At 42.1% G+C, this 27433-nt stretch overlaps 1 protein-coding gene across 10 annotated transcripts in view; it reads left to right on the top strand.

Moving 5' to 3' along the window:
* Nucleotides 1-27433, top strand: part of adgrg6 (adhesion G protein-coupled receptor G6) — a 165360-nt gene that overhangs the window by 127507 nt on the left and 10420 nt on the right. For 9 of the 10 annotated variants that reach the window (XM_084031045.1, XM_084031044.1, XM_084031053.1 and 6 more), the window contains 15 exons: nucleotides 121-209; nucleotides 712-776; nucleotides 869-1005; nucleotides 1462-1627; nucleotides 2198-2344; nucleotides 2424-2546; nucleotides 3359-3404; nucleotides 3574-3680; nucleotides 7089-7216; nucleotides 10357-10625; nucleotides 13009-13105; nucleotides 15121-15271; nucleotides 15370-15502; nucleotides 17258-17359; nucleotides 19356-19511. In XM_084031045.1, the coding sequence (XP_083887171.1) occupies nucleotides 121-209; nucleotides 712-776; nucleotides 869-1005; nucleotides 1462-1627; nucleotides 2198-2344; nucleotides 2424-2546; nucleotides 3359-3404; nucleotides 3574-3680; nucleotides 7089-7216; nucleotides 10357-10625; nucleotides 13009-13105; nucleotides 15121-15271; nucleotides 15370-15502; nucleotides 17258-17359; nucleotides 19356-19511 (1916 nt within the window). Of the gene's footprint in view, nucleotides 1-120; nucleotides 210-711; nucleotides 777-868; nucleotides 1006-1461; nucleotides 1628-2197; nucleotides 2345-2423; nucleotides 2547-3358; nucleotides 3405-3573; nucleotides 3681-7088; nucleotides 7217-10356; nucleotides 10626-13008; nucleotides 13106-15120; nucleotides 15272-15369; nucleotides 15503-17257; nucleotides 17360-19355; nucleotides 19512-20246; nucleotides 20289-27433 lie in introns of all 10 variants that reach the window. The other variant, XM_084031052.1, reaches the window with a different exon arrangement.

Below are 27433 nucleotides of genomic sequence, written 5' to 3'. Positions count from 1 at the left end.
AATCAATATTATTGTATGACATAAAAAATATATAGTATAGTATGTCAAAATAAAAATAAAGCAGGTAAAGCAATGTCTTCATTGTCTCTGTGTGTGTGTGTGTGTGTGTGTGTGTGTCAGTCTGATCAGTCCACAGAACTACTCCTCCTACTGGTCAGCTGCAGACTTCAGTAACTGCACGGACATCGACACTATCGAGGTGTCGGCAGGTATGCTCAGCCGATCAGATACGCTTTTCACTACCAAGATGCATCCACCAATAAAAGCAAATATGACAGCACATCAAAAAATTTGTGATGAGCCAGCTATTCGTATTTTAGGAATTACAATAATTATGGTATTGATAATATACTAACTGAGCACTGAGAATACAGATGTGAGAATAAACATCAATCTTTTAAGGACAAAGAAAATGTTGTTAATCAATGTTTTTATGACTTTTGGCGCATATATTAAAATTTTGACTTCTGAACCTAAAACTCAACAATCAGCCAGCAAGCAGCAGAGTAATAAATCATGAATTATTCAATTAACCATATCTGTGTGTAAATATTTGATTCAGATTATTTGAAGAATTGATTTTGTATTTAATTATCGAAAGAATATAAAGAAATATAGGATTAGGAGTAAGAGTTTTAGGCCTGCAGGACCTCAGGGACTTCTCCAAACTTTATATTTGATGATGCTGATTGAAGAACGTTGTTTGTACAGATAATGCAGCGGAGGTGGCGGTGCAGCTCGCAGTCATCACCAACAATGAGCTGTCCAATGAGGAGGTGAGAGTTCACGCTCTGCTCTCAGCACTCCACTTCCTGTGAGGAGGAGCGTGTTTAAACTCCTCTCCTCCTCCTCCTCTGTCTGTCTGCAGGTGTCTAAAGTGGTGACGAAGGTGAAGCAGCTGGTGAACGTGGCGAAGATCAACAGCACGTTGGCATCCACAGTGGTCACCATCATCTCCAACATCATGACCAGCTCTGAGACAGCGCTCGCCGCCACCTCCGAGAGGTAGGCTGCACTCTACTGTACTCTACTCCACCACACTGTATTCTACTGAACTCTACTATTCTCCTGAACTTCACTCTACTAAACCAGACTGTACTCCGCTTAATTGAACACTACTGCACATTACTGTATTCTACTGCAATTTCTGTACTTTACTGCATTCTATTCTACTCCATTGTGCTCTTCCATTCTACATTCTACTCTACTTTAGTCTAACAAAGCGTACTCCACTGATTTGGCTGTACTGTGTTTAGCCTACTGTAGAACATATAGCGCTCCGTTGTGCTCCATTTTATTATAATTTTCTGTACTTTACTGTATGATATTAAACTCCTATACCTTGTGTTGTACCTCTACAGCACTGTGTTGTGCTGCACTTAACTCCATTCAGAAGTACTACTTCACTGTGCTATCTTTTTGTACTAGCATACTACTCTGTGTGTACCACGTCCCCCTCAGAGCTCTGAAGACGGTCGATGAGTTGGTTCAGAAGATCGAGTTTGATGGTCCGTCGATCAGCATCACTTCCAGACACCTGGCTGTGGGGATCTCAGCCCTCAACAGCAGCATGTTCAACGGCACGTCCTTCAGCGCCTTCATCACTCCAAACACCACCCACCCACAGGTGACAACACCCACCCACAGATAACACCACCCACCCACAGATAACACCACCAACCCAGAGATAACACCACCCACCCACAGATAACACCACCCACCCACAGGTAACACCACCCACCCACAGGTAACACCATCCACACACAGGTAACACCATCCACCCACAGGTAACACATCCACCCACAGATAACACCATCCACCCACAGATAACACCACCCACCCACAGGTAACCCCATCCACACACAGGTAACACATCCACCCACAAATAACACCACCCACCAACAGGTAATACCACCCACCCACAGATAACACCACCCACCCACAGGTAACACATCCACCCACAGGTAACACATCCACCCACAGATAACACCATCCACCCACAGGTAACACCATCCACCCACAGATAACACCACCCACCCACAGGTAACACCATCCACACACAGGTAACACATCCACCCACAGATAACACCATCCACCCACAGATAACACCACCCACACACCGGTAACTCTCCTCTCTTCTCCTCTCTCTCTTCCTCCCCTCCGCTCCTCTCTTTCTTGCTCCCCTCTCCTCCCGCAGATTGATTTTGAATCAGAGAGGAGTAACCCTTTAGCTCAGGTCACCCTCCCTGCGTCTCTGTTGTCCGGCGTCTCTCTGAGTGAAGCCGACAGATCGTCTGTTTCCAGGATCAACTTCATGTTCTTCAGCAGGACAAACCTCTTCCAGGTGAGAGAATCCGTCTGAGCAATAAACACATGAAGGAAAAACACCACAATCTCACATGGCGACACTGTGTCTCCTCCAGAAAGAGCAGGACGGCCGCTCTCTGAACAGCTACGTGGTTGCCAGCAGCGTGGGGAACTTCTCCATCAGGAACCTGAGGGATCCGGTGGAGATCGAGATCGCTCACCTGTCTGAACATGTACAGGTGATTGTGTGTACATGTGTGTGTGCCTGTGTCTCTGTCTATAATTGCAGATTTGTGTTGTGTGTGTTTCCAATGTTTGGTTGTTGCCATATGTTGCCATATGTTCACATTGTAGTGTCGTTTTTCATGCAGTGTATTTTTTAACTTTTATTTTTATTAATTTACATATTTCTTTACATTTTCTTGTCTAATTTTAAAACTTTAGTTTTATATTTCTTATTTTATTTTTTTTCTCAGAAATAACTTAAATTTTATATTTTTATATATAATTATGTGTTTGTATGTATTATTTCTCTTTTTTTCTTTTTCGCATTTTTGATTTGTACATTTTTAGTTTTTGTTTATTGGTCAATATACATGGTGGTGCAGTGGGTCCACTGTCGCCTCACAGCGAGAGGGTCCTGGGTTCGATTCCCAGGTCGGGTTCGGGTTCCTTCTGTGTGAAGTTTGCATGTTCTCCCAATGTTAGCATGGGTTCTCTCCGGGTTCTCTGGCTTCCTCCCACAGACATGCAGGATGGACCTGTCTGTCTCTACATGTCAGCCCTGTGATAGACTGGTTACCTGTCTGTCTCTACATGTCAGCCCTGTGATAGACTGGTTGCCTGTCTGTCTCTACATGTCAGCCCTGTGATGGACTGGTTACCTGTCCAGGTGTACCCTGCCTTCGCCCAATTTTGACTTGGGCTCAAGTAATATCTTATGAAAATGTTCTTTTACACATAAGTAATAAGTAAGTAGACAGTTAAATAATAATAATGAAACAAGTTTCTCTGCCATATCTTGATATTTTTTAAATGTTTCTCCTGACAGTCTCACCTGAATCCGATCTGCATGTTCTGGGACTTCAGTATGAACAGTAAGTTAGAAAACTTAATATAATAATTTTCAGCAACATGTACCTTTAGTACCCTGAATACAGGATAAGCGGTAGACAATGGATGGATGGATGGATGTACCTTTAGTAGTATCTTCACCATCTTCCGAAGACTGTGAAGAGTGACTGTAATGCCCTGTGCTGCCACCAGGTTATGCTGGAGGCTGGAACAGAGAAGGCTGCAGAGCATCCAAAGAATCCACCAGCAACAAAACAGTCTGTCTGTGTGACCACCTGACACACTTTGGCATCCTCATGGTAAGATAGAAAGGCCACAGTTCAGGTTAAGTGTCAGCTTTGCTGCCAACATGTTTCTTGAAAGCTGCCCTAATTTTCTCCAAACTGTAAACACAAAATGAAAACCTCAAGCTACACTCAATTAACCTCTGACTGAAAATCAAACAAGGTGCTCTGATCACACACAGCCAGTGAGCAAACAAACACTATAAGCCATAACACACTACATCACAATGTTCAGGGCAAAAACGGGTTCTATTGTATGTAGTTAACACATTTTTTAATTTAAAACATGTATAATTTGTATAGAGAATATTCCAGTTTTCTTCAACTGCTAACAAGCATTAGTCAATACTGAAGCCACCTTTACAAAACTCTTCCACTGCGAGCACAACTGAAGTCCATGTGGACCAAACTGTGACTGATTCGTGGCTTGCTTTAACGCAAAAGACCATTCTGCAAATGAGTACATAGTCTTTTCATAATAGTTACATTTTATTTCAAAATGTAACAACAATTAAAATGGAGAGCAATTTGCCAAATTACAAATACACTTTTGAAATACATATAACATCCTGAAAAAAGATGGTTATGGAAACTAATTTGAAATATTATTGAAATTATGCAAACTAAAAAGAAGAACTATGGTTAAATGAACCAGGCGTGGTTATATTGTTACTGTAGCGCTTTAATCTGGAGCTCAAATACTACAACTACATTTTTGTCTGGAGAAAGGAAAGAAGCTGCTTTGTATCTTGTTGGTAAGTCAGAAACTAATTGTAGATTTGGGTTTAGGCGTTCTGTGAGTAGAGCTAGTTGTTTAAATTCTTGTGAAGCTGATCTTACTGAGTGGGCAATTACCTAGTTTCAGCCATCTCAGCTGTAGTGAATAGACTTGATTGGAGGGAGGGGCCTCAGTCTGCATGAGGTAAACCGAGCACTTGAGAGCTTGTCACTACAGCGTCAGCTGCGGCGTCAGGACAGCCGAACGAAGACAAGGGAGTCTATCTGCGGGAGTCCAGAGAGGAAGTCAATTGACGGAAGCATCTCAACCACCTCCCATTGCAGCCATGTGTCCTATCCCAGTCAGGACATCAAACTGGAGAAGATTTTGCCAGAGACCCATCGCTCGAGGCTGTAATCCATCCAATCTCTGCCACCCACCATTCTCCACCAGTACGGAACTTGAAGTACTAGGGGGGCTATGGAACTGTCAGTCTGCAGTCAAGAAGGCGGACACCATTTCAGCGTATGCCTCCCTGCAGAGACTCCACTTCCTGGCCCTTACGGAGACCTGGATCACCCCAGAAAACACTGCCACTCCAGCTGCTCTTTCAACTGCCTACTCGTTTTCACACTCCCCAAGACGAACATGGCGAGGAGGAGGAACTGGGCTCCTCATCTCACCCAGGTTGTCCTACCAGGTCCTTCCCCTGGACCACCTACCCCGATCTGCACTTGAATTCCACGCCGTCTCTGTCACCCTTCCTTTCAAGCTCAACATCATAGTGATCTATCGCCCACCCGGTCCTCTCTGTGACTTTTTAGATGAGATGGATGCCCTCCTGAGCTGCTCCCCTGATGATGGCACACCACTCGTCGTCCTCAGTGACTTCAACATCCACCCGGGAAAGCTGCACTCATCTGAATTCACTGACTTCTCCACATTTGACCTTACACTCTCCCCCTCTCCACCCACTCACTGGGCCGGGAACCAACTGGACCTTGTCTTCACAATCTTGTCTTAAAAATCCTGGGGGGGCCCTGGTTATGCAGATGACACCCAGATATCCCTCTCTTTTCCCCCAACCTCCGACACTCACATTGCAACTCGCATCTCGGACTGTCTGGCAGACATGTCTGTCTGGACAACTGCACATCACCTCAAGCTTAACCTGAATAAAACCGAACTCCTCTTCATCCCGGGGAAAGACTGCCCTCGCATTGGACCTGTTGGTCACTGTCAAGGGCATCACAGTATTGCCTTCCTCAACTGCGAGGAACCTGGGGGTAATCCTCGATGACCAACTATCCTGAACCCCCCACATCACTGCTGGGGCCCGATCCTGCAGATTTGCCCTCTACAAAATCCGCAGGATTCGGACTTTCCTCACAAAGGTTGCAATGCAACTCCTGGTCCAAGCCCTGGTCATCTCCCGCCTTGACTACTGCAACTCTCTCCTGGCTGGACTCCTCGGCGACTAAACCATTGCAGCATATCCAGAACGCTGCAGCACGCCTTGTCTTCAATCTACCCAAATTCTCCCATGTGACCCCCCTCCTCCGGGACCTCCACTGGCTCCCCGTTGCAGCATGCATCCAATTCAAGACGATGGCACTGGCCCCATCTACCTTCAAACACTGGTCAAACCACACGCCCCAAAGCGAGCACTTCGCTCCTCTACTTCAGCCGACTGGCTAGTACCACCATCGCTGGAATCAAACAAATGTCACTCAGCAAAGTCCAGACTCTTCTCTGTTCTGGCGCCTCAGTGGTGGAATGAACTCCCAACCAATGTCAGGACAGCAGAGTCATTTGCCATCTTCCGAAAAAGGCTAAAGACTCACCTGTTCAGACTTCACCTCGACTCTGCATAGCATGACCCACTTATACCCCCCCCCCCCCCCCCCCCAAAAAAAAACCTACCTTACCTATAGCACTTTGGTCATAGCACTGTTGTTGTTAAGGTATGTTTACTGAACAGCTACTACTGTACTCAGACGAGGATCTAACACTATTTTTAGCTCTTACTTTATCGGCAATGATATGTTGTGGTTTCTTTCTTTCTTTCTTTTGATAAATGTACTTATTGTAAGTCGCTTTGGACAAAAGTGTCTGCTAAATGACCTAAATGTAAATGTAAATGTACATGAAACAACTTTGACAGCTACGGTGGCTGGGGAGGAACATACAAGGCGAACTCACTTCACAACAGCGCCCCCAGTGGTTTATCAGAACATTACACCCAAAATCGCAGAGAAGGAGCGAGGGCGTCTCACAGTGTGGTTATCGGACCACCGATGTGCGGTGAACCTTTACTTAACAATATGAACAGCTTCATGAACACAATTATAAGTATGAATAAAGGCTGAATGAATGTAAAATAATGGTCACAGTGTTTAAATAATGAGAGCATGCTACTCCACTGGATGGTAACATGTAATGAGCAGTGGAATTACTGTAATGAACACATTGGTTTCCCAAAGTGAGTGAGATACAGATCAGATTGATAGATCCTGGCTGTTAGTCTGGTCTGGAGCAGGCTAGCTCCACAGGACACATCTCCATGGTAACTTATTCCATAACATATGCAACATGCTTTCATGCAACCGGATAAATTCAGCCGGGATGACTGAGAAATCCCGCCTTAATTCCTTATCTAGGTATTGTGCAAAAGCCCTCAGGTGTCTCTCTGTCTCTGCCTGTAGGACATTTCTGGAGCTTCCCCCCACATCGACCCGAAGAACAACAAGATCCTGACCTTCATCACCTACATCGGCTGCGGCGTCTCTGCCATCTTCTCTGCTGCCACGCTGCTCACCTACATCGCCTTCGAGTGAGTCACATGACATGCAGCCAGCTGATGTATTGTTGATGTGAAAATGCACAAGGACCCCCCGGAATGCATAGAGAGGGAGAGAGGGAGAGAGAGACAGAGAGAGAGAGAGAGACACTTAGGCCCCGTACACACGAAGCAAAACAAACTTTTTTCCTCCGTTTTGCCTTGGTGTCGTTTCAAGAAAATCTGCGTCCACATGAATCCACTGAAAACGACTCAGCGCGCTGTAGTACATATTCCAGGCCCTTATGCGGTGCTGTTTCTGCTACAAAAATGCAGAAGAAGAGACGGAGCATGACCGGATGTTTGCCGTTGCTATGGCAACACGTGAGAGTTACGGCTAATCTCCGCCCGACCACTAAACACCCATAAGATGACAATTTGGCCCGTATAAATAAAACCAACAATAAGCACCAACAGCCGTCACCCTAAGGACCTTGACGAGGCGTTGTCACACGTTGGGATGGATTAATTAGACAAATAAATGCCTACATTCATGGGAAGTTAGCTAGCGGTTGTTTGTTAGCATCGTAATAAAGTAGCATATCTGCGACTTTTTCCCCGGAATATCGCCCCCCTCTCTCGGCTCCGTTATTTTTTCATACAAGCGGCCCTGATACGCCGACGTACAGACGAGCAGAATATCTGCTACGAGCACGGAGGCCGCCGTTGTTGTTGTTGTTACGAGACATCGCGGGGGAAGCAATCAGGCTCGAGGGTCGAGGAGCGGGGCGATGACGTCAGCGTTTTCGTTTTCGCGTCCACATGAAAACAATCACGAAACGGAGGGGGGCCGTTTTTCTTTTCCACCCTGAGAGCTGAGCTGCGTTTCAATAACGGTTTGAGTCGCCCTCGCTCACTTGCCCTCAGCCCTTGCTATGACGTCACACGGAGGCCCCTTGGAGGGCGGAGGGAAAGAGGGCGGAGGGGGAGTGAAAGGGGTAAATGGAACACACCTGCCCTCGTTCACTAACAGCCCAGATAATCATGGATCAACCACACGTTGTTGGAGTAGCGCTATACTGCCTATTCCAAATTACACAGAATATGTGGAGACTCATTTCATTGAGACAAAGACGTATTCTATGCTTGATGGCAATACATCGGCTTATATACTTACACTTGTAAACGGTGGGCTCTGCCATAACTCTGCAACAGACAGTCTAACTGCACAATTTAAGAAAATGAATTAAATATAATAAATGTTCTACTTTCTTCTTTCTTCTTCTTCCTTGGTGATGAATAGACAGCAGACAATGGTGTTTGAGGTTCATTATCGCCGCCGCATGGACATATTTTTCGTGCACCACTGCAATGCATTGTGGGTGATATACAGCCCTGAAGTGACTATCGTTGTTCACTCGATCACTCAGCCCTCAAGGGTCGATCTCACGGAGTTCACTTCAGCTGTTCAGGGAATTGGAACAGCCCTTAAGATGGCGGCGGGGATTCCCCCGAGGGCAAGTGCTTAGGGCAAGTGAGCGAGGGCGACTCAAACCGTTATTGAAACGCAGCTCTGGTTTCAACAAATGCGTTTTCAAATGACACACTTGAGCTGAAATACACAAAACCACATTGGATTTATTCACGTCTTTGTATTAACTTTGTATGAAATAGTGACGCGTGAAAAATTCACTTTGAGTTTAGTGTGAGCATTATTAATTGGTTTTACTACTCGAATTAGTCCTACTTGTTATGACTTTATTTAACTTAACTTAATCATTTAGTATATTTTTCTTTGCTTTCTCACTCTGTGGTCTCTGTTTTAAATCCTGTGTTGTTGATTTGTTTAATGTTTTTTTTGTTTAGCACTGCATTTTATGTTATGAACGGTGCTATATCAGTAAAGTTTATTATTATTAGGGCCCGAGCACCAACAACGTTGGTCCTGGCACAGCCCTATTGTATTTAATCTGTTTATTATTCTTACGTGGATTGAACGTGCCTTTTGGGGGCAAAAAAAAAAAACTCATCAAAATTGGTGTGCGTAGAAAAAACGAAAAATGTCACTATTTTGGAGGTTTCGTATTTGGCCACAAAAACACACCGTAATGCCGACTAACATGAAACTTTTGTTTTGCGGGTGAGTGTCCTCTACAACACATCATAAGTGATGTAATTGGTCAGAGGTGTTTTCACAGTTGCATTATGGGTGCAGCTGATTGAAAATAGTGTGTTAAGTCAATGGCAGTGTTCAACAAACAACTCACAGTATTGTATTTATGAAGTGTGTCTAATGTAGATAAATGTGTCTGAGTCAGTGATTCCCAAACCTTTTCTGCAGGGCCCCCCCTTTGTCGATAAAAACAAGTCATGCCCCCCCCCCCCCTTCCTCTCTATGAAATCAGTATTTCATTTATTTATTTTTTCCCTAATTCTGTATTTTCCATTGCCATTTTTCGTAATTCTGTTTTAGAATTAAAGATAGTTTTTTTCCCCATCAAATGGTGTCTAATCATGTGGTTGATTAATCAAAATGAAAAAAATCAAGAAGAAAATATCAGAAAATATGATTAATGTATTGAACAAACATTGTAGTATTTCTAATTGTAATTCCTTGTCATTCAGACACCATGAACATGTGCATAAATATGTAAATGTATGTGCAATAATTTATGGAGGAGTCACAATATACCACCCACTTTTTAAAACATACATCTTTGGACTAATAGTGTACTCGAGTTTCAAACCTAATGCTAAGCCGACAATGTGCTTGTGTTTAGTGTAACTGTTCAGTAGAGAGGCTACATGAGGTGCTGGTTTCAATAATTGCACCACAAGTATTGGTTTTTATGTCTAGAACTTTTTTTCCCTACATCCTGTTCTTTCTGTGCCCCATCCTTAGCTGGATTAGATGAAAATTAAATTTTTGCAGCAAACCCAACTTTGTGAATCACTGATGAAGTTTAAAACCTCAGATGAACCAGAACAATCTGGACCAGAGAAACCCCCTCAGTGGTGACATGTGGAGAAGCTTTTGGCAAGAGGTGTAACCAACCAATTGTTGATTCGGTCAGAACAGGAGGGTGTGAATGAATGGAAGTGAAAATGAGCTCAAATCACGGCAATAACGTTGTCAGCAAAAGCACATTTAAACCACATCAACCACTTTTTTCCCCCACGTTTCCTTACCACAGAAAACTACGGCGAGACTACCCCTCAAAGATCCTGATGAACCTCAGCACGTCCCTGTTGTTCCTCAACATGGTCTTTCTGTTGGACGGCTGGCTGGCCAGTCTGGAAACCGATTGGCTTTGCCTGTCCGTGGCCGTCTTCCTGCACTACTTCCTGTTGACCTCTTTCACCTGGATGGGGTTGGAGTCCATCCACATGTACATCGCTCTGGTCAAAGTCTTCAACACCTACATACGCCGATACATCCTCAAGTTCTGCATCGTGGGATGGGGTGAGGAGCTGATCAGGAAAATAACACAGACACCGGAAGTTACAGCTCAATTTACACTGAATATACCTGAAGTGTCAATTTGAATGAAAGGTGACGAGTGAATGTCAAGTACAAGTGCTATATTGAGATAAAGATTAATTTTAAGCTCTTAAAGGAGATGAATTTTCAGTTTAAGTGGAAGTCCTGAAAGAAATTAGTGACAATTCAAGCGTCTATGCTGAAAGACCATTTGAAAGGAGTTGAGTGTCAATCAAATAGGAAACATTAAAAGGAGACAGTTGAAGAGTAATTGATTGAAGTAGTTGAAGCATAAACAAATCAGTTAAAATGTAACTGAAAGGATTGGAAGCCTTCCATTAAGTGGAAGCCTTTTTCAGCTGAGGACAGTTCAACTGTTTCAACTGTGTCCTGTTTGATACAACCACTGGGGGGTGCCCAAGTGGCTTCAATCTGACTGGTAGAAGTGGTCACCCATTGGTTGGTGCTGTGCACCGACGGTTTGGAACAAACTCCCTGCACATATCAAACAATCAACTTCTGTTTATAGTTTTAAGAAACAGCTCAAAACATATTTCTATCGAATTGCTTTTAATTAATACCCGATGTTTACGATACTACAATTTTTTAGCATTATTAATTGGTTTTACTACTCAAATTAGTCCTACTTGTTATGACTTTATTTAACAGAACTTAATCATTTAGTATATTTTTCTTTGGTTTCTCACTCTGTGGTCTCTGTTTTAAATCCTGTGTTGTTGATTTGTTTAATGTTTTTTTTGTTTAGCACTGCATTTTATGTTATGAACGGTGCTACATCAGTAAAGTTTATTATTATTAGGGCCCGAGCACCAACAACGTTGGTCCTGGCACAGCCCTATTGTATTTAATCTGTTTATTATTCTTATGTGGATTGAACGTGCCTTTTGGGGGCAAAAAAAAAAAACTCATCAAAATTGGTGTGCGTAGAAAAAACGAAAAATGTCACTATTTTGGAGGTTTCGTATTTGGCCACAAAAACACACCGTAATGCCGACTAACATGAAACTTTTGTTTTGCGGGTGAGTGTCCTCTACAAAAAATCCTCTTGGAGTACTAAATTCTGCCTACTGAAATTTTCTTGGATTTTATGAAAACCCGATTTTGCAAATTTCAGGTACAGCCTCCCTGATCTAAATCCGAGTGGTCGTTTGTTATTGGACCTCTGTGCTAGTCATGGAATGTCCATAACGAACACCATGTTCGAACATAAGGATGCTTTATAAGTGTACGTGGTCCCAGAGCACCCTAGGCCGAAGGTCGATGATCCATTTTGTGATTGTTTTGTCTGATCATTGGACACTGGGTGAAGAGAGGGGCAGAGCTGTCAACTGATCACCATCTAGTGGTGAGTTGGGTCTCTGCCATGAGGGAGGCAAAGCAGCAGGTGTGAGAGGAGTTCAGAGTAGCCATGGAGAAGGACTTTCGGTCGGCACCAAGGTGCTTCTGGAAAACCATCTGGCACCTCAGAAGAGGGAAACGGGGGACCATCCAAGCTGTATACAGTAAGGATGGGACACTGTTGATCTCAACTGAGGAGGTAATTGGACATTGGAAGGAGCACTTTGAGGAACTCCTGAATCCGACTGACACGCCCTTTACGATAGAGGCAGAGTTGGAAGCTGATGGAGGATCATCGTCAATTTCCCTGGTGGAAGTCACTGAGGTAGTCAAACAACTCCTCAGTGACAAAGTCCGGGGGGATCCTTCCAGAAATGCTGAAGGCTTTGGTGGTGGAGGGGCTGTCTTGAATGAGTCCTTACCCCAAGTGAAGGAGTTCAAGTACCTCGGGGCCTTGTTTGCGAGTGAGGGGACAATGAAACGTGAGATGGGGCAGTGGGGGCGGTATTGCATTCGCTGTACCGCACCATTTTGCAAACGAAAAGAGAGCTGAGCCAGAAGGCAAAGCTCTCGATCTACTGGCCAATCTTCGTTCCTACCCTCTCTTATGGTCATGAGTGATGGGTCATGACTGAAAGAACTAGATCAGAGAGTTGGCTGATGTTGCCCGGGAAAGGGAAGGTTGGGTTCCCCTGCTAAAGCTGTTGCCCCCCGCGACCCGACACTGGATAAGCGGTTGAAGATGAGATGAGAGATTATTATTATTATCTTGGTTCTTGGCCGTCCCCATCTGGGTTTAGGATGAGGTATCTAACTTATTTTTTCCCAGATAATAAATAATTAAAACGGTGTCATGTCCACCTTAAATTAAAGGTCAAGGTATCTTCTTTAAGACTTTATTCAGAAAAGTGATTGTATTTTGATATAAATGTGATATCTGTCAGGGCAGCAACAAAGAGTCAAAGGCAGACGTATGAACCCTGATGCATGGTTGCTTTTGTTTCAGGGCTTCCTGCAGTGTTGGTGGGGATTGTTGTTGCGCTGGATAAAAACTCTTACGGCCTGCAGGAGTATGGCAAAGGAGAGTCAGGATCCTCAGAGTTGTAAGTAATAAACAAATTCATAGACACAAAACAGTTCATGTATTTGTAATTTATATTTTATTTGGAAATGTTAACCAGCACAAAATACGTTAATTATATATTTTTTAATTAAAACAAAAACATGCAGACTGCATGGTGGAGTAGTTGTTAGCACTGGTAAAGGGGCCCAGGTATATACAGTATTTTAAAATAATCATAAAAAATAATACAAATAATAATAACGTTATTTATATATCATCTTAAGAAACAAGACACATATGGGTCCATACACATAAACACATCAACATAGCAAGAGAAACGATGGGTAGAGTTTGTAAGTTATGGTAAAAAGACAGTAGAAAGACAATAAATATGAATCACTCAATCAAAAGAAATAAGTTACAGTAATAACTTTCTAATTAATTAGTTAGTTAGTTAGTTAGTTAGTGTAGTTAGTTAAAAAGTTTAAAAAGAAGGCTGCGAACAGGCTCATATGGGGTCAGTATTTCTAAAAAGTTGTACTCTGTAGTGAAACAATGGTGATCGATCATGTGACCCACTAATGAAAGTACTGTACCAGAAATAGGATCTCCATGTCTGTGGCAACAGTCCCGTGCAAAATTCTAAATGAGTTTTAGCTTTTTCTCTCAGTCAGCAGTGGTTGGTCTCCCAGGTGGAGCTACTCACGGAAGTATGCTGCGTTTACTTGTAGTCGGTAACTTCCAACTGCTGAGTCAGGCTACCTCTAGTCTAAAGTGTTTGACCAGGTACATTTCATTACTGCTGACTCACAATGGAGGATCAACAGGCAGAGAAAGAAGACCATTCAACGTCCAGTCCAAGAAAAAGAAACAACAAACTAATGGAAGTGAAGAAGAAAGTCATCAAGAAGCAAAGTGACCGCAAATGAGGGAAAACCATGGACCTCCTTTCAGTGTGGAGCATATGAAGGCATCACACAAGTGAGAGACAGTCCACACTGTTGGTGAGGGAGATGAGGTGCCAGAGGCTCGCCTGCAGTTCCATCTACCGCCACAGAGGCAGCTGGAAGCAACGCATCTCAAATCTAACGGAGTACAACTTTAAAAGAGAGTTACAATAATCTAGAGGGGGTAATTATGAGGGCGTGAATGATTTTTTCTAGATCTGGCTGAGATAAAATGTTGGAGATGGTTCTGATGTGGAAGAAACAGGACTGAACAACTTCATTAATATGTGGGATGAATGTGAAGTCTGAATCAAAGATGATCTACATAGCTGGCAGTGGGCTTGCGGTTGACGTATAGTGGACTACGGCCGATGGGGCTGGTGATGTTTGTATAGTATTATTTCAGATTTGGAGAGGTTTAGTTGGAGAAAGTATGGCCATTCAGCGGTTTATGTCTTTGAGGCAGTCTGAGAGAGCAGCCAGGCTTCTTGGGTCGTTGGATCTCAGTGGGACGTATATGTGTGTGTCATCAGCATAGCAATGAAAGGAAACTGTGCCGCTGGATAATCTGGCTGAGCGGAAGCATATAAATAGAAAATTAAATTGGAACCCTGCGCTATACCACACAGGTTCTGTTATGTAGGTATGAATAAAACCAACCAAGTGCAGCAGTATTCCTGATACCAACCCAGTAACGACCCAACGATGATCGATTAATATGTTATGATCTACAGTGTCAAAGGCGGCACTCGGATCTAAAATAATTAAAATTGCACACTCTCTTCTGTCTGTGGTTAAAAGTCATTGGTTACTTTAAGGAAAGCAGTTTCAGTGCTGTGTAAAACTCTAAAACCAGACTGAAAAGTCTCAAATAAGTTGTGGTGTGACATAAAAGATAAAAGTTGGGTAGAAACCACTTTTTATATATACCCCCTCACTCCATGGGCAATCTTGTGTTTCCTTCTTCCAGCTCTAGGTGGTAGCTGGTGCTGCTTCTAATATTTCTTTCACAAAACCAGGAAGTGTTTTTGAAACACTAGAATGAAAATGTCTTAGTTTTGTTCAACAGTAAATCCATGTCAGAGTAATATGTGTCTTCGGTCCTCAGCTGCTGGATCCAGAACTCGATCGTCTTCTACACCACCTGCGTTGGTTACTTCTGCCTTGTGTTTCTGCTGAACGTGGCCATGTTCATTGTGGTGATGCTGCAGATCTGCGGCCGCAACGGAAAACGCAGCAACCGCACGCTGCGAGAGGAGGTACAATAAAACAGTGTGAAAGTTAACTAGAGAGAAATCATAAACAATAATTAAGACTAAAGATAAAACTCTTTTTCACCTGTTGTGCTGTGATCCAGGTTCTACGAAACCTGCGGAGTGTCATCAGTCTCACCTTCTTGTTGGGGATGACGTGGGGCTTCGCTCTTTTTGCCTGGGGGCCCGTCAACCTGGCATTCATGTACCTCTTCTCCATCTTCAACTCACTGCAAGGTAACGTCATTTATTGGCATATGTAGTCCTGAAGGGATTTTTTTAAAGAGTCCTAACTAAATACCCAGACCATGTTTTCAGTTAAAAAGTTATCTGGGTATTCAATAGTGTTTCAGTCCAAATTTTGACTTTTATGTGCAAAATTTTAATTCTACACTTTGTGCTATAAATATACAGTACATGAGCTCATAACATCACCCAGGTATTTTGATTGATCAGAGGTAGGATATGCTAACACTGTAGCTGCTCTGTAAACACTTAAAACGGTTTGCACTCGTAGTTTTGTTCTGTCTATGAAATGAAGAGTGACGACGCGAGGAGCATGTCAATGCTGATTGGCTTCACGTTAGAGTGGCACAGGCAAATTTCAAAATGGGAAAAAGTTTGCCTCATTTGTGTCGCGTTTGGTGTGAACGCACCTAAATGGTTGAAACCAGGCCATTCCAAATCAAATGTGTGCTATTTGTGTGCTGCTGGCTGATCTGGAGCCAGGTGTTGTATATGGAGTCAGCTTTAGTCACAAAGCCTCACCAACGAAGGAGGGCCTCACTGCTGACCCTTTCACTTAGCCTGTGAATCACTTATGCTAATCGCTCAACTTCACAAATGTCCAGCATTAGTGATTAGCTGTAGAGATTAGATTAGCGAATCATATTAGTAATTAGCATTATCACCATTTTCAGCGTTGGCTAATAAACACAAAGGGTATTGATTGATATTCATATGACTGAAAAGCTCCATGCTATACAGGTAGATGAATGGAGAATGCAAAAATGTTGGTAAGTTGGATGTATTTGCCCGTAGACACTGTGTGTTTTAATGTGAGTGTGTTCAGATACATTAGAAAACTTGTCATTTCTTCTTTCCAGCAATACCAAGCATGTTATTGTAGACTGGCGAGAACATTTTCGAGCATCTTTTGAACACAACTTGTTCTTTTTAATTAATTAATTAAAGTTAAGTGTGTATGACTGCATTGTTAAAATACTTGTTAATAAGACATAGTTTGGACAACATACAGTTGGATTCTGAAAGCTTAAGCCTTGTCGCGACCACACGCCACCCTGGACACTACGAGTCTAGGCTACAGGGATGATGTAGGTGCGCATATTTATAATGAATGAAAACCGGAGCACGTTGGGAGTCGGCTGCCATACTGCACAAATTTTGGACTTACCGGCTGCCTTTGCCAACGCTCACCACCTGTGGCTTGGTTTGAGAGGCCTTCCAAGGAAGTCGGCGTCCTGCTTCGGAGGCGGCGGGCCGGCCACCTGCCCCGGCGTCCTGATTGCGTCGACCTCCATCCGTCGAATCCCGGATCGCGGTTTATTTAGTTCATAGTTAGTTTAGACAAGACATTAACCAAAATCATAATTCCACTATGGAGGTTGAAAGGGTCCTTTCTGTATTTTCCTCCCTCTTCTCTCCTTCCACGAGACTTGGCTTTTTCCCACACACTGCCCCGCTCCTTCCGCTCACGTCACATTTCAGCGGCAGTGTCACCAGGCAACCAATCACAAACATTACACAGTATGGCAGCCCCTCAAATCTCAGAAAGTGACCACCACAGCCTCCTTTCAAAAGTTATAAGATGCATCTTTATCTCGAAAAAGACCATTTCTAGTCTCTACAATTGGACCCGGTACCGGGTCTGTCAGGTTAAACAGGTGAAGGATACAACAATGTCCTCAATGTGTTTGTGGCATCTTTGCAGTTATGTTTCTGATAATCACAATCATTTCTTTCTGTCTTCAGGTCTGTTCATATTCATATTCCACTGTGCCTTGAAAGAAAATGTCCAGAAGCAGTGGAGGAGATACCTCTGCTGTGGTCGCTTCAGACTGTCAGATAACTCAGGTATCTGTCTAACTTTCGCTCTCTCTGTCTGTCCCTCTGCCTGTTCATCTCACATTAACCTTGTTGAGAACAATGAAGTTGAATCACGTCTCTCTACAGGAGTCCTATCAAATCTGTCTGTGGGACTCCTGCCAGATTCCCACTGCAACAGAAAAAAAGATGGAGGCTCTTTATTAAAATATAAAACCTTAGTCACTGTGGCTTTGTAGCTAATAAAAAGAGATCAGACAAAAGAACAGGAAGTTTTCCAGGTCTGCAGGTAGTGCTGCCTCCATCCTTTATGCAATTTACTGCTTGCATATCAACAATGCCAGTTTAAGTTCATTGTTGTGTGAAATTGCATTAAGCCATAGATTCATCATAGAAACCAGGGTTAATGTCTTGATGTCATTAACGTAATCATGCAGATTATGTTTATTAAACTCTGAGGTAGATGACAATGATCTAATATTTATATTATATTATAGACTGAACAAATATAAATGCAACACTTTTGTTTTTGATCCCATTTCTCAGTCTAAGGCATACCTGTGCAATATTCATGCTGTCTAATCAGCATCTTGATATGCCTGTGAGGTGGGATGGATTATCTTGGCAAAGGAGAAGTGCTTACTATCACAGATTTATACAGATTTGTGAACAATATTTGAGAGAATTGGTTATTTTGTGTACATAGAAAATGTTGTAGATCTTTGAGTTCATCTCATGAAAAATGGGAGCAAAACCCAAAGTGTTGCGTTTATAATTTTGTTCAGTGTATATAAGTATAAATACTGAACAGCAGGGACTGCTTTTTAGGTCAAATACCATAACAATGTCTTTATTCATTTCTTTTTATTTTATGTAACACATAATCCCATTGAGGATTAGAATCTCGTTATCAAGGTCCTGACCAATACGTACTTTCACCATGAAAGAAATGTTAAAAACAACATACAAATATATTTAAAAAAATAAACTACATTCATATTCATACTTCATATTAATAAAGATGCAAAGCAAAATCAGTCGTTGTCTTTCAGCACTACGGACAGCACCGCACCGCACCGCCACACAACAAACAACGCTGTCCGTGGTGCTAAAACAATATCACCGATGCAGTCAGTCACATTGCATCACAGGTCAGTGGGAGTGGGTGATGCTTACCAACATTGTGTGGCTCATTTAAGGTTTGAGGAAAAACCCAGATGCAATTCAGGCTTTTATTCTCTAAACTATATCAGACTCCAAAAGCTTACCTCCATGGACACCAACACGGCTGAAATCACCACTATTGCTGCTTTGTACATGTTGAAGTCCTAGATCCACTAGACACATGTTGGCTGGATGAACCCAAAATAAACTATTGCGCTGCGATTTAATTAGGCTATGCTAACATTGTAGCTGCTCCATCAACACTGTTAGCTACGATCTAGACCTCTGGGGGACCACAGACAGTCTCTGGTTTCTCCACATAGTCTGGTCTGGTCTCTGGACTAATGTGAGCTACTATCTAGACCATTTAGGATTCTGTGACATCAGTGACGACAGGAGGAGAATCTCAAAATATTCAAATTCTGTATGAAAATGTTCAAGATGAAAAGAAGAGTTAGAGCAAATATTTTGACGCAGGTAGAAAAAAAAACACCCCGGTGTGTAAAGGTGGTGTTAATTATTTACTTCTCACCTGCATCAGAATGAAAACAATAAACACACACTTTCCTTTCAAGTGTTGTACAACTCGTTTAATGGGGGAAAACATCTGTTTACTTTCTAAATCCATCAAGATTAATATTTAAAACTTGGCAGGATGAGGTCATCTAAATTTAATTCATGTGGAATATTTAGATTTGAGGCCAACAACATAAGACATCCATGATGAAATAAACGTATGCACATCTGCTCTGGGTTATTAATCATCCATGACAGCGTAAAAACACAACACAGAGAATAAACGTCAAGGAGGACCCCAAGACCCAAGGTTATTGGCTGATTGTTGTCTTGGTCTCTGCTGCAGACTGGAGTAAGACGGCCACCAACAACACCAAGAAGGTGAGCTCAGACAACCTGGGCAAGTCTCTGTCCTCGAGCTCCTTCGGATCCAGCACCGCCAACTGGACGTCCAAGGCTAAAGCTACACTCAACCCCTTCAATAAGAGACACAGCAGCACAGGTGAGACATGCTGAGGCACACAGGTGAGACAGAGGGAGACACACAGCCAGGTGGGACAGGGAGAGAGAGAGAGAGAGAGAGAGAGAGAGAGAGAGCAACACACACACACAGGTGAGAGAATCAGGGGAACGCCATGGAGACAGGGAGAGACAGAGACAGCTGAGACACACAGGTGACACAGAGAGAGAGTCACACACACACACACACACACACACACACACACACACACACACAGATGAGCGACAGAGAGAGAGACACACACAGGTGAGACAGAGAGAGAGACCCACACAGGTGAGAGACAGATATTCTATCTTTGTGATGACATACAGGAGACATCGCCGTTGTCATGGTCATACTAGACATTCAAGTAAACAGGATTTACTTTCCTTTTCCTCTATAATAGTCAGCTTTGCCAGCCTCTACACAGCGGGGACGTGACCAATAAACCACACGAAAATATGAAATAGTAATAACCAAAACAAGTCATACTGGCAGTGATGCAAATTTGCTACATTTGCAGCACTGTTTAAAAAAAGACAGATTGGTGCATTCTGTCTGAGGTTAATTGTTGTATAGCCTAAACTACTTTTAGCTGCCTAATATTTACATATTTAAATAAATTGACGCATGAAAAGAAAAGCAGCCCCGGTGTGTAAAGGCCTTTATTGTGAAAGGTTATGTAATATCTCCTCACATGTTGATGTCCGTGTATCTACCTCTGTGTTTGGTGTGTAGAAAGCTCTTCCAACCAATAGCAAGAGTGGAGGATCGACGGAGGTAAAGCTAAAGCTGATTGGCTGATTCAATTCCTTGCTTCCGGTGTCATGTGTTTCCCAAAATGTGTTGTGGTCAAAGCATTCAGCATTTATATTTTAATTGGACAACAGGAGAGAAAACAAACTTTGCTGGCAGACATTTTGGGAAAGCAGCCACTGTGTGTTGTGATTGGCTTGTCACTTTGATGTCACACAAGGTCACGCCATTTTGTTCCCAGTCTGAGGCACGCTGAGTGGAAGGATGTCCATTTGCATCCATTACACACACAAGTTACAACTCCACCCGCCCAGAGTGCCCCAGGGTGCAGAAACAAGCACGCCATGACAGTCTGCATCCACGCTAATGCCTCGCCACGTTTAACTCGTTTGTTTTTAATGAGAGCAGAACAACAACAGGCTAACACTGTGGTTTACACTAGGCTCAGTAACTGATGTAGTCATTGGATTATTCAAATTAACCCCAAATGTGGAGAATTATAAACATGAAGTCATGTCATAAACTCGAAATGAGACCAAATCTGATACTTAACATGTGTTCTGTAATAATAGAGCAAGTTCTTTCAACCATTCTTTCACTAAAAAGCTTAGTTTGTCATTGAACTTTTACTGTAATTGAAGTGATCCATGTAGTAAAGTATTGATCCTCCAGAATCAAGCAGAACTGATCTAATTTTAGAGCGTTAACCAAAAGGAACACTTTTTTTGGTCCATGTCAGCTAGAAATATTTCATATTGCATGTTTGTTGGTTCTTTTCTTTTTTAAATCAATCTTACATATCTACACTGTATATAATATGCTTTGTTTTCTCTATTGAGACCAATAATAATACTAAAACTACTAATAATAATAGTAATAATAATAATATCAATAATATTAATACTTGGAAAATAATATGAAAAATTGACAAACATCATATGTGTAATTCATGGTACAATTTAAACGGCATCATGAACGTATTTGTCACTCGCCGTTGACAACCATATATATTTGATCTAAAATGTAATGATCCTCCCAGCTTATTAGAGGAAAACGTGTCTTTGTTGCCATGAGTCTTTTCCACATGCTTGCAGGTTCAGTTAGTCATCTGTATGTGTGAATGTGTCTCTGTTTGTGTGTTGTATATTTCATCGCATCTGCAAAATACATTTCATTGTTTTTTTAACTCCATAATCTTTCATTGTGTGTGTTGCAGAGAGGCATTTGTACTTCAACTTTGGATAAAAGATCACACACTTTTCAGAGGCTCTTTTATAACCTCTGATGTGTCTTTTTTATATATTGCTATCATTTATTTTTTGGTAGTTTCCAAATACATAATGAACATGAATGTGTTATTGTTTCTGAAACAAATCTCCAAGTGAATTTCCAGTCATTATGCACGTCTCTTCTGGACAGCTACAGTACAGTTGTTGTGTACATGATAATGCAATATGACGCTGCACGCTTTGTCTTTTCATGATTTTAAGTCATTTTGTTATTTTTGCAGGGCTGCACGGTGGTGTAGTGGGTAGCACTCTCGCCTCACAGCAAGAGGGTCCTGGGTTCGATTCCCGGGTCGGCCCGGGGTCCTTCTGTGTGGAGTTTGTATGTTCTCCCCGTGTAAGCATGGGTTCTCTCCGGGTTCTCCGGCTTCCTCCCACAGTCCAAAGACATGCAGGATGGGGATAGGTTAATTGGTGACTCTAAATTGCCCAAAGGTGTGAATGTGAGCATGAATGGTTGTCTGTCTCTACATGTCGGCCCTGTGATAGACTGGCGGCCTGTCCAGAGTGTACCCTGCCTTCGCCCAATGACAGCTGGGATTGGCTCCAGCCCCCCCGCGACCCTAAAATACAGGATAAGCGGTAGAAAATGGATGGATGGATGGATGTTATTTTTGCACAACAAATGAAGTTAGACAAACAACCTTCAGGCTAAAGATAGAACACATCTAGATTTGGTCTTTCCCTCGGATAATAAAACAACAGATAAATAATACCATGCCACCCTGTACCTGAAATATATTTTCACTGTGAGCAGAGCATCAGAGCTCGGACACCCCACCCTTTAAATTCTGCAAACAGCACTGTTGCCCAGTTTAGCCTTTAAACTTCAGCACAGTGTTCAGTAACCTTTGAAGTCTCCTCTGGATCTATTTTTGCCAGGCACGCTTCTTGTTATCTTATCCAGACTTTGCCAAAGCACACAGGTATATCAGCCAAACACTCAGCACTGCTGAGTGTTTCATGCATCTTGAACTAATCAAGGCAGACTGCTCCAAAACTCATAACACATATTGAGAGCATGTGTGCATCGTTTCTGCACTCACACAGCGACTTGTGTATTAGGGCTGTACGATCAGGTATTCTCTCTGCAACTTGCATTCTCTCTACTGGCCATTAGGGGGTGACTCTTCTGGTTGCAAAAAGAAGTCTGATTGCATGGAAGTCTATGAGGAAATGACCCTACTTCTCACTTGATTGCCTCAGTAAACATTCCTTAAAATATCTTATTCAGCATGTACTTCTCTCCACCCTCTGGTGTTACTTGTGATTCCAAAAACAAGATGGCAACGGCCACAAAACAAGATTGCGATGACCAAAATTCAAGATGGTGTAAGTTTAAAAAACAATCTCAATCTCTACTTCATTTAGTAAATGATGGTCCATTTAGAGTAAAAAAGAGCATAAAGCAAGGCAAGCTTTAGGGCGTGGCCACCTTGTGATTGACAGGTCGCTACTGTTGCTACCATCGATACCACGCTACCAATGCAGTTAGCTACCAAAATGACTTTAACATTCAGCTGTCAAGTAGACCGTGAATTATGGAGCTAACTTTGTTAACAGCTTCACACCAGAATCCAGCTGGATCCAGACCCAGTAAGGAAAAATCCCATGATATTCATTTTCCATGACTAACCAGTATTTCTGATTAAATAGGACCATGTACAAGGTCAGCAGAGTGTCTAATACTAAAGTACAATATAAAGAGAGTTACTCTCCTGAACTGCTTGAAACACTTCAATTGAATCTTGCCTTTTCTTCTGTAAAGTGGTGATGTCACCAAGTAATACATTTGCATAATATCTGCCCAACCGCTAATTTGTCACGTCCCCAAACAAAGCTAGTAGAGAGCAAAGATGAGCATGATCTCCATGTTGAGGAGACAAACAGGAATGGACTTCTAGAGGAAGAGAAAAAGGAGAACAAGAGGCTAAAATTTATTTTTATCACTACTCATCAGCAGAACAACTCCTGTCTAGTTGGTAAAGAGGCAGGACATTTCTGAAACAATAATGAGATAATAACACAATAAGAGGTTGACCAATCAGAGACTAGGCTTTTTGGGAGTGGGGCAGGAGCTCAAACAGTGTTTCAGAGAGAGGCTGAGAAGTGTTGCTGCTGATGGGCTGATGGTAAGAATATATTACCGTCAGGATTTAAAGCATGACGAGATATATTATAGGCAAGGCACGGCAAGGCAACTTTATTTGTATAGCACATTTCATACACAAGGCAGACTCAAAGTGCTTCACATCATAAAACAAAGTGAGAAGAAAAAGAAAAAAAAATAGAAGAATTAAAAGAAAATAATAAAAAAAAATTAAAAATGCATTACAGAAAGAAAAGAGAATAAAAACATATTTGCAATAATTAAAAACAGTGCAGACATTAAAAGATTTAGCAGAAAGCTATGGTGAACATACAAGTTTTCAGTCTAGTTTTAAAAGTGGTCAGAGTTGGGGCAAGTCTAACATCTTCAGGAAGTTTATTCCAGCCATTTGTTGCATAGTGACTAAATGATGCTCTCCCGTGATTGTTGTTTACTCTGGGAATCACTAACAGATTGGTCTCAGAAGATCTTAGTGGTCTAGAAGTCTTATGTAGTGGGAGCATATCAGTGATATACTTCGGTCCTAGACCATGTAGTGATTTATATGTGAGCAGGAGGATTTTGAAATCAATCCTCTGACATACAGGGAGCCAATGTAAGGATTTAAGAATTGGTGTAATGTGCTCACATTTTTTGGTCTTTGTAAGAACTCTAGCAGCAGCGTTCTGAACAAGCTGTAGCTGCCTGACAGTTTTTTTCGGAAGACCTGCAAGGAGACCATTACAGTAGTCTAGCCTACTAGTAATAAAGGCATGTACAAGTTTTTCTAAGTCTTGAGCTGACATGAGCCCTCTAAGTCTTGCTACATTTTTTAGGCTGATTTTGTTACTGATTTAACGTGACTGTCGAAATGTAAATCAGAATCCATAATAACCCCAAGATTTCTGGCTTTGTTTGAGGTTTTCAGGGACAGAGAGTGAAGGTGTTGAATTACTTTAAACCTTTCTTTTTTAGCACCAAAAACAATTATCTCAGTTTTATCCTCATTTAGTTGTAGGAAGTTTTGGCACATCCAGTCTTTGACTTGCTCAATGCACTGGCACAGAAGATCTATGGGGCGATAGTCGTTTGGTGATAGTGCTACATAGATTTGGGTGTCATCGGCATAGCAATGGTGGTCAATGTTATTATTTTGCATGATTTGTCCTAGTGGGAGCATGTAGATGTTGAATAAAGTCGGCCCCAAGATTGAACCTTGGGGGACTCCACACGTTACATTGGTAGGTTCTGATACAAAGTCGCCAATGGAAACAAAATAGTTCCTATCTTGTAGATATGACTTGAACCAGCTTAAGACTGTGCCTGAGAGCCCCACCCAGTTTTCCAACCTGTCCAAGAGTATTGAGTGGTCGACAGTGTCAAATGCAGCACTGAGGTCTAATAGCATTAATATTGAAGTTTTGCCAGAGTCTGTGTTAAGACGGATGTCATTTACAACTTTAATAAGGGCCGTCTCGGTGCTATGAAAAGGTCGAAATCCTGACTGGAAGTTGTTGTGGCAGCCAGTTGAAGCCAGGAAGTGATTTAGTTGTTGGAGGACAACTTTCTCAATTATTTTACTTATGAAGGGTAGATTTGAAATTGGTCTGTAGTTGTTGATAATAGAGGCATCTAGGCTCCGCTTTTTTAGAAGAGGTTTAATGACTGCAGTTTTGAAGGCCTTTGGGAAATTGCCTGATTAAATGGAGTTATTAACTATTTGCAATACGTCTATTGATAGGCAGTCAAAAACATTCTTAAAAAAGTTGGTAGGTAAAGCATCAAGGCAGCAGGTGGATGATTTTAGATTTGTCACCGTTTCCACTAGAGTTTTAGAGTCTATGGCATTAACTTCTTACTTCTAACCGATTCATTTTTGTTTCCAGCAGTAAAATCTTCTGTAGGAGTTTATGGTAATCTTCCGTAGAGAAGGGAGGCATCTTCTGCTAATTACCTTTAGCAGGCTCAGGCTTATCTTGTTTGGTAGCCCTCCTCGCGTAGCGTTGAGGAAGTCGTAAAAATATTGGATAAAATATTGGAAAAATGCCCGTTTTATCTCAAAGAAAATATAATCCCACTGGTTTTGTAAATATCCAGGAGCTGCTGCTCTTTGTTTCTTATTGAGGAGAAGCAGATAGCAAAAAATAGCAGAAAATCGCAGGCAGGGGTGAGAGCAAAGAGGAAAAGCGTCTGCACTGTAGCAAAGCCGGAAGCAAAAAGCTTATAGGTTATAGGTTCTATTGGTTCTATTGGGAATTTTTAATACAAGAATTCAAGTATCAGGTATCACCCAGAGTATAGAAATCCTATCCATAAATCATGAACCCACTGTCTCCAACTACTAATAAATACATTTAAACTTAGGCTAATAGTTTAATTTGAATTAAATTTAATTAAATTGTATTTATTTTCACATGCATACAAACATACAAACCACCTGCTTAGCCTATTGTCAAAAATGTCTGCAATAAATGACATGATACAGAATGTAAAGTCTTCCATAATTTAACAGTTAACTTATCTAAAACTCCTGAATTGAAATGACAATGAGGTCAACATGTCTTTTACTCTGCAGTGTAACTTCACAGAAGATACTTTTACATAGTATGTGATAATGTAGTAATTTCCTATGGAACAGATCAACATTTCTGTTGGAAACAGACAACATATAATCAATGATATTATGTCTAGTGAATGCAGGATTCATTCTCCTCTGAGGTCGTGTCTGTGATCAATGTAAATTCCAGATGTTTGAGGTCAGAAAATCCATAGTTCATAACCAGAGTGACGATGGTTCAATCGCTTTCCTAAAGTGTACCCTGGAGTGTAAGTGAAAGGAATTTTGTAATGTGTTTCAGAGAGGATGCAGGGGACAAAGGCATCATACAGTGTGACATTATAATTATTCCAAGAGTCAGAATGACTGGACAGGATCAGCTGTGTGGAGCCAACAGCACAATCAGAGCTGTCATAATGGTGATGCAGGAAGGTGTGACTGCACTCCAGTTTGGAGCCACAGCTGCATGTTGAGCAACACAGCAGTACAGCAGCATTCCTCTGTTGTTTAATCAGGCACCGACATCAGGATTGGTAAAGACCAGTGAGTGTAGTGATTGTAAAGCCAGATATAAATCACCTTGCCTCTGAATCAAGCCATCCAGCCAAAGCTCAAAGTCACAATAAACATTGGGATTGAACCAGAAGGCCAGCGTTCAGATAGTATGTGCTTGATTTGGCACTCATTTTTTATCCATTTTACTTGATTGCTTTGGTTCAGTTTCCATAATATTCCCAAGCTGTCAAAGTACGAAGGCTGCTAGTGTTGCTCTAAATCAAATTAAAGAAACTTGATTAATAAAAAGTTTGGAAATAGCTAACAAAAGCCATGTAACTAATGCTAGTTAAAGCTCTAGTCTACGATTTGAAAGGTTTGAAAAAAGCAAAAGTCAGGCAGGACGCCGTTTAGTTTCCCAGTGTGTCCGGGACTTCCACAACATGTACAAAGCAGTAATAGTGTTTATTACGGCCATGAATGATGAAATATTATCGGTGTAAATGCAGCGGGTGCCGGTCAGATTTCTCTCTCACCCCGACTGCAGTATGTTCCCGATCCCAAACTGCTCGGCGATCGCTCGCCACAACCCCCCTCCCCGCTGACCTTGCAGCCTCAGCCAGAATCACACTCTGAACTTACGTGAGAGCCGTGCTCCATACCTGAACTGCTCAGGGCAACAAGCGCCTTGTCTGCTCGTAGTTTCAAACGCAGAAGTGAGTTGGGACGATACGTGAGCAGG

This window comes from Eutrigla gurnardus, assembly GCF_963514095.1.
Source record: "Eutrigla gurnardus genome assembly, chromosome: 16".
NCBI lineage: Eukaryota > Metazoa > Chordata > Actinopteri > Perciformes > Triglidae > Eutrigla > Eutrigla gurnardus.
The sequence above is the reverse complement of the archived record's forward strand: the minus strand, read 5'-3'. Positions and strand labels throughout refer to the sequence as shown.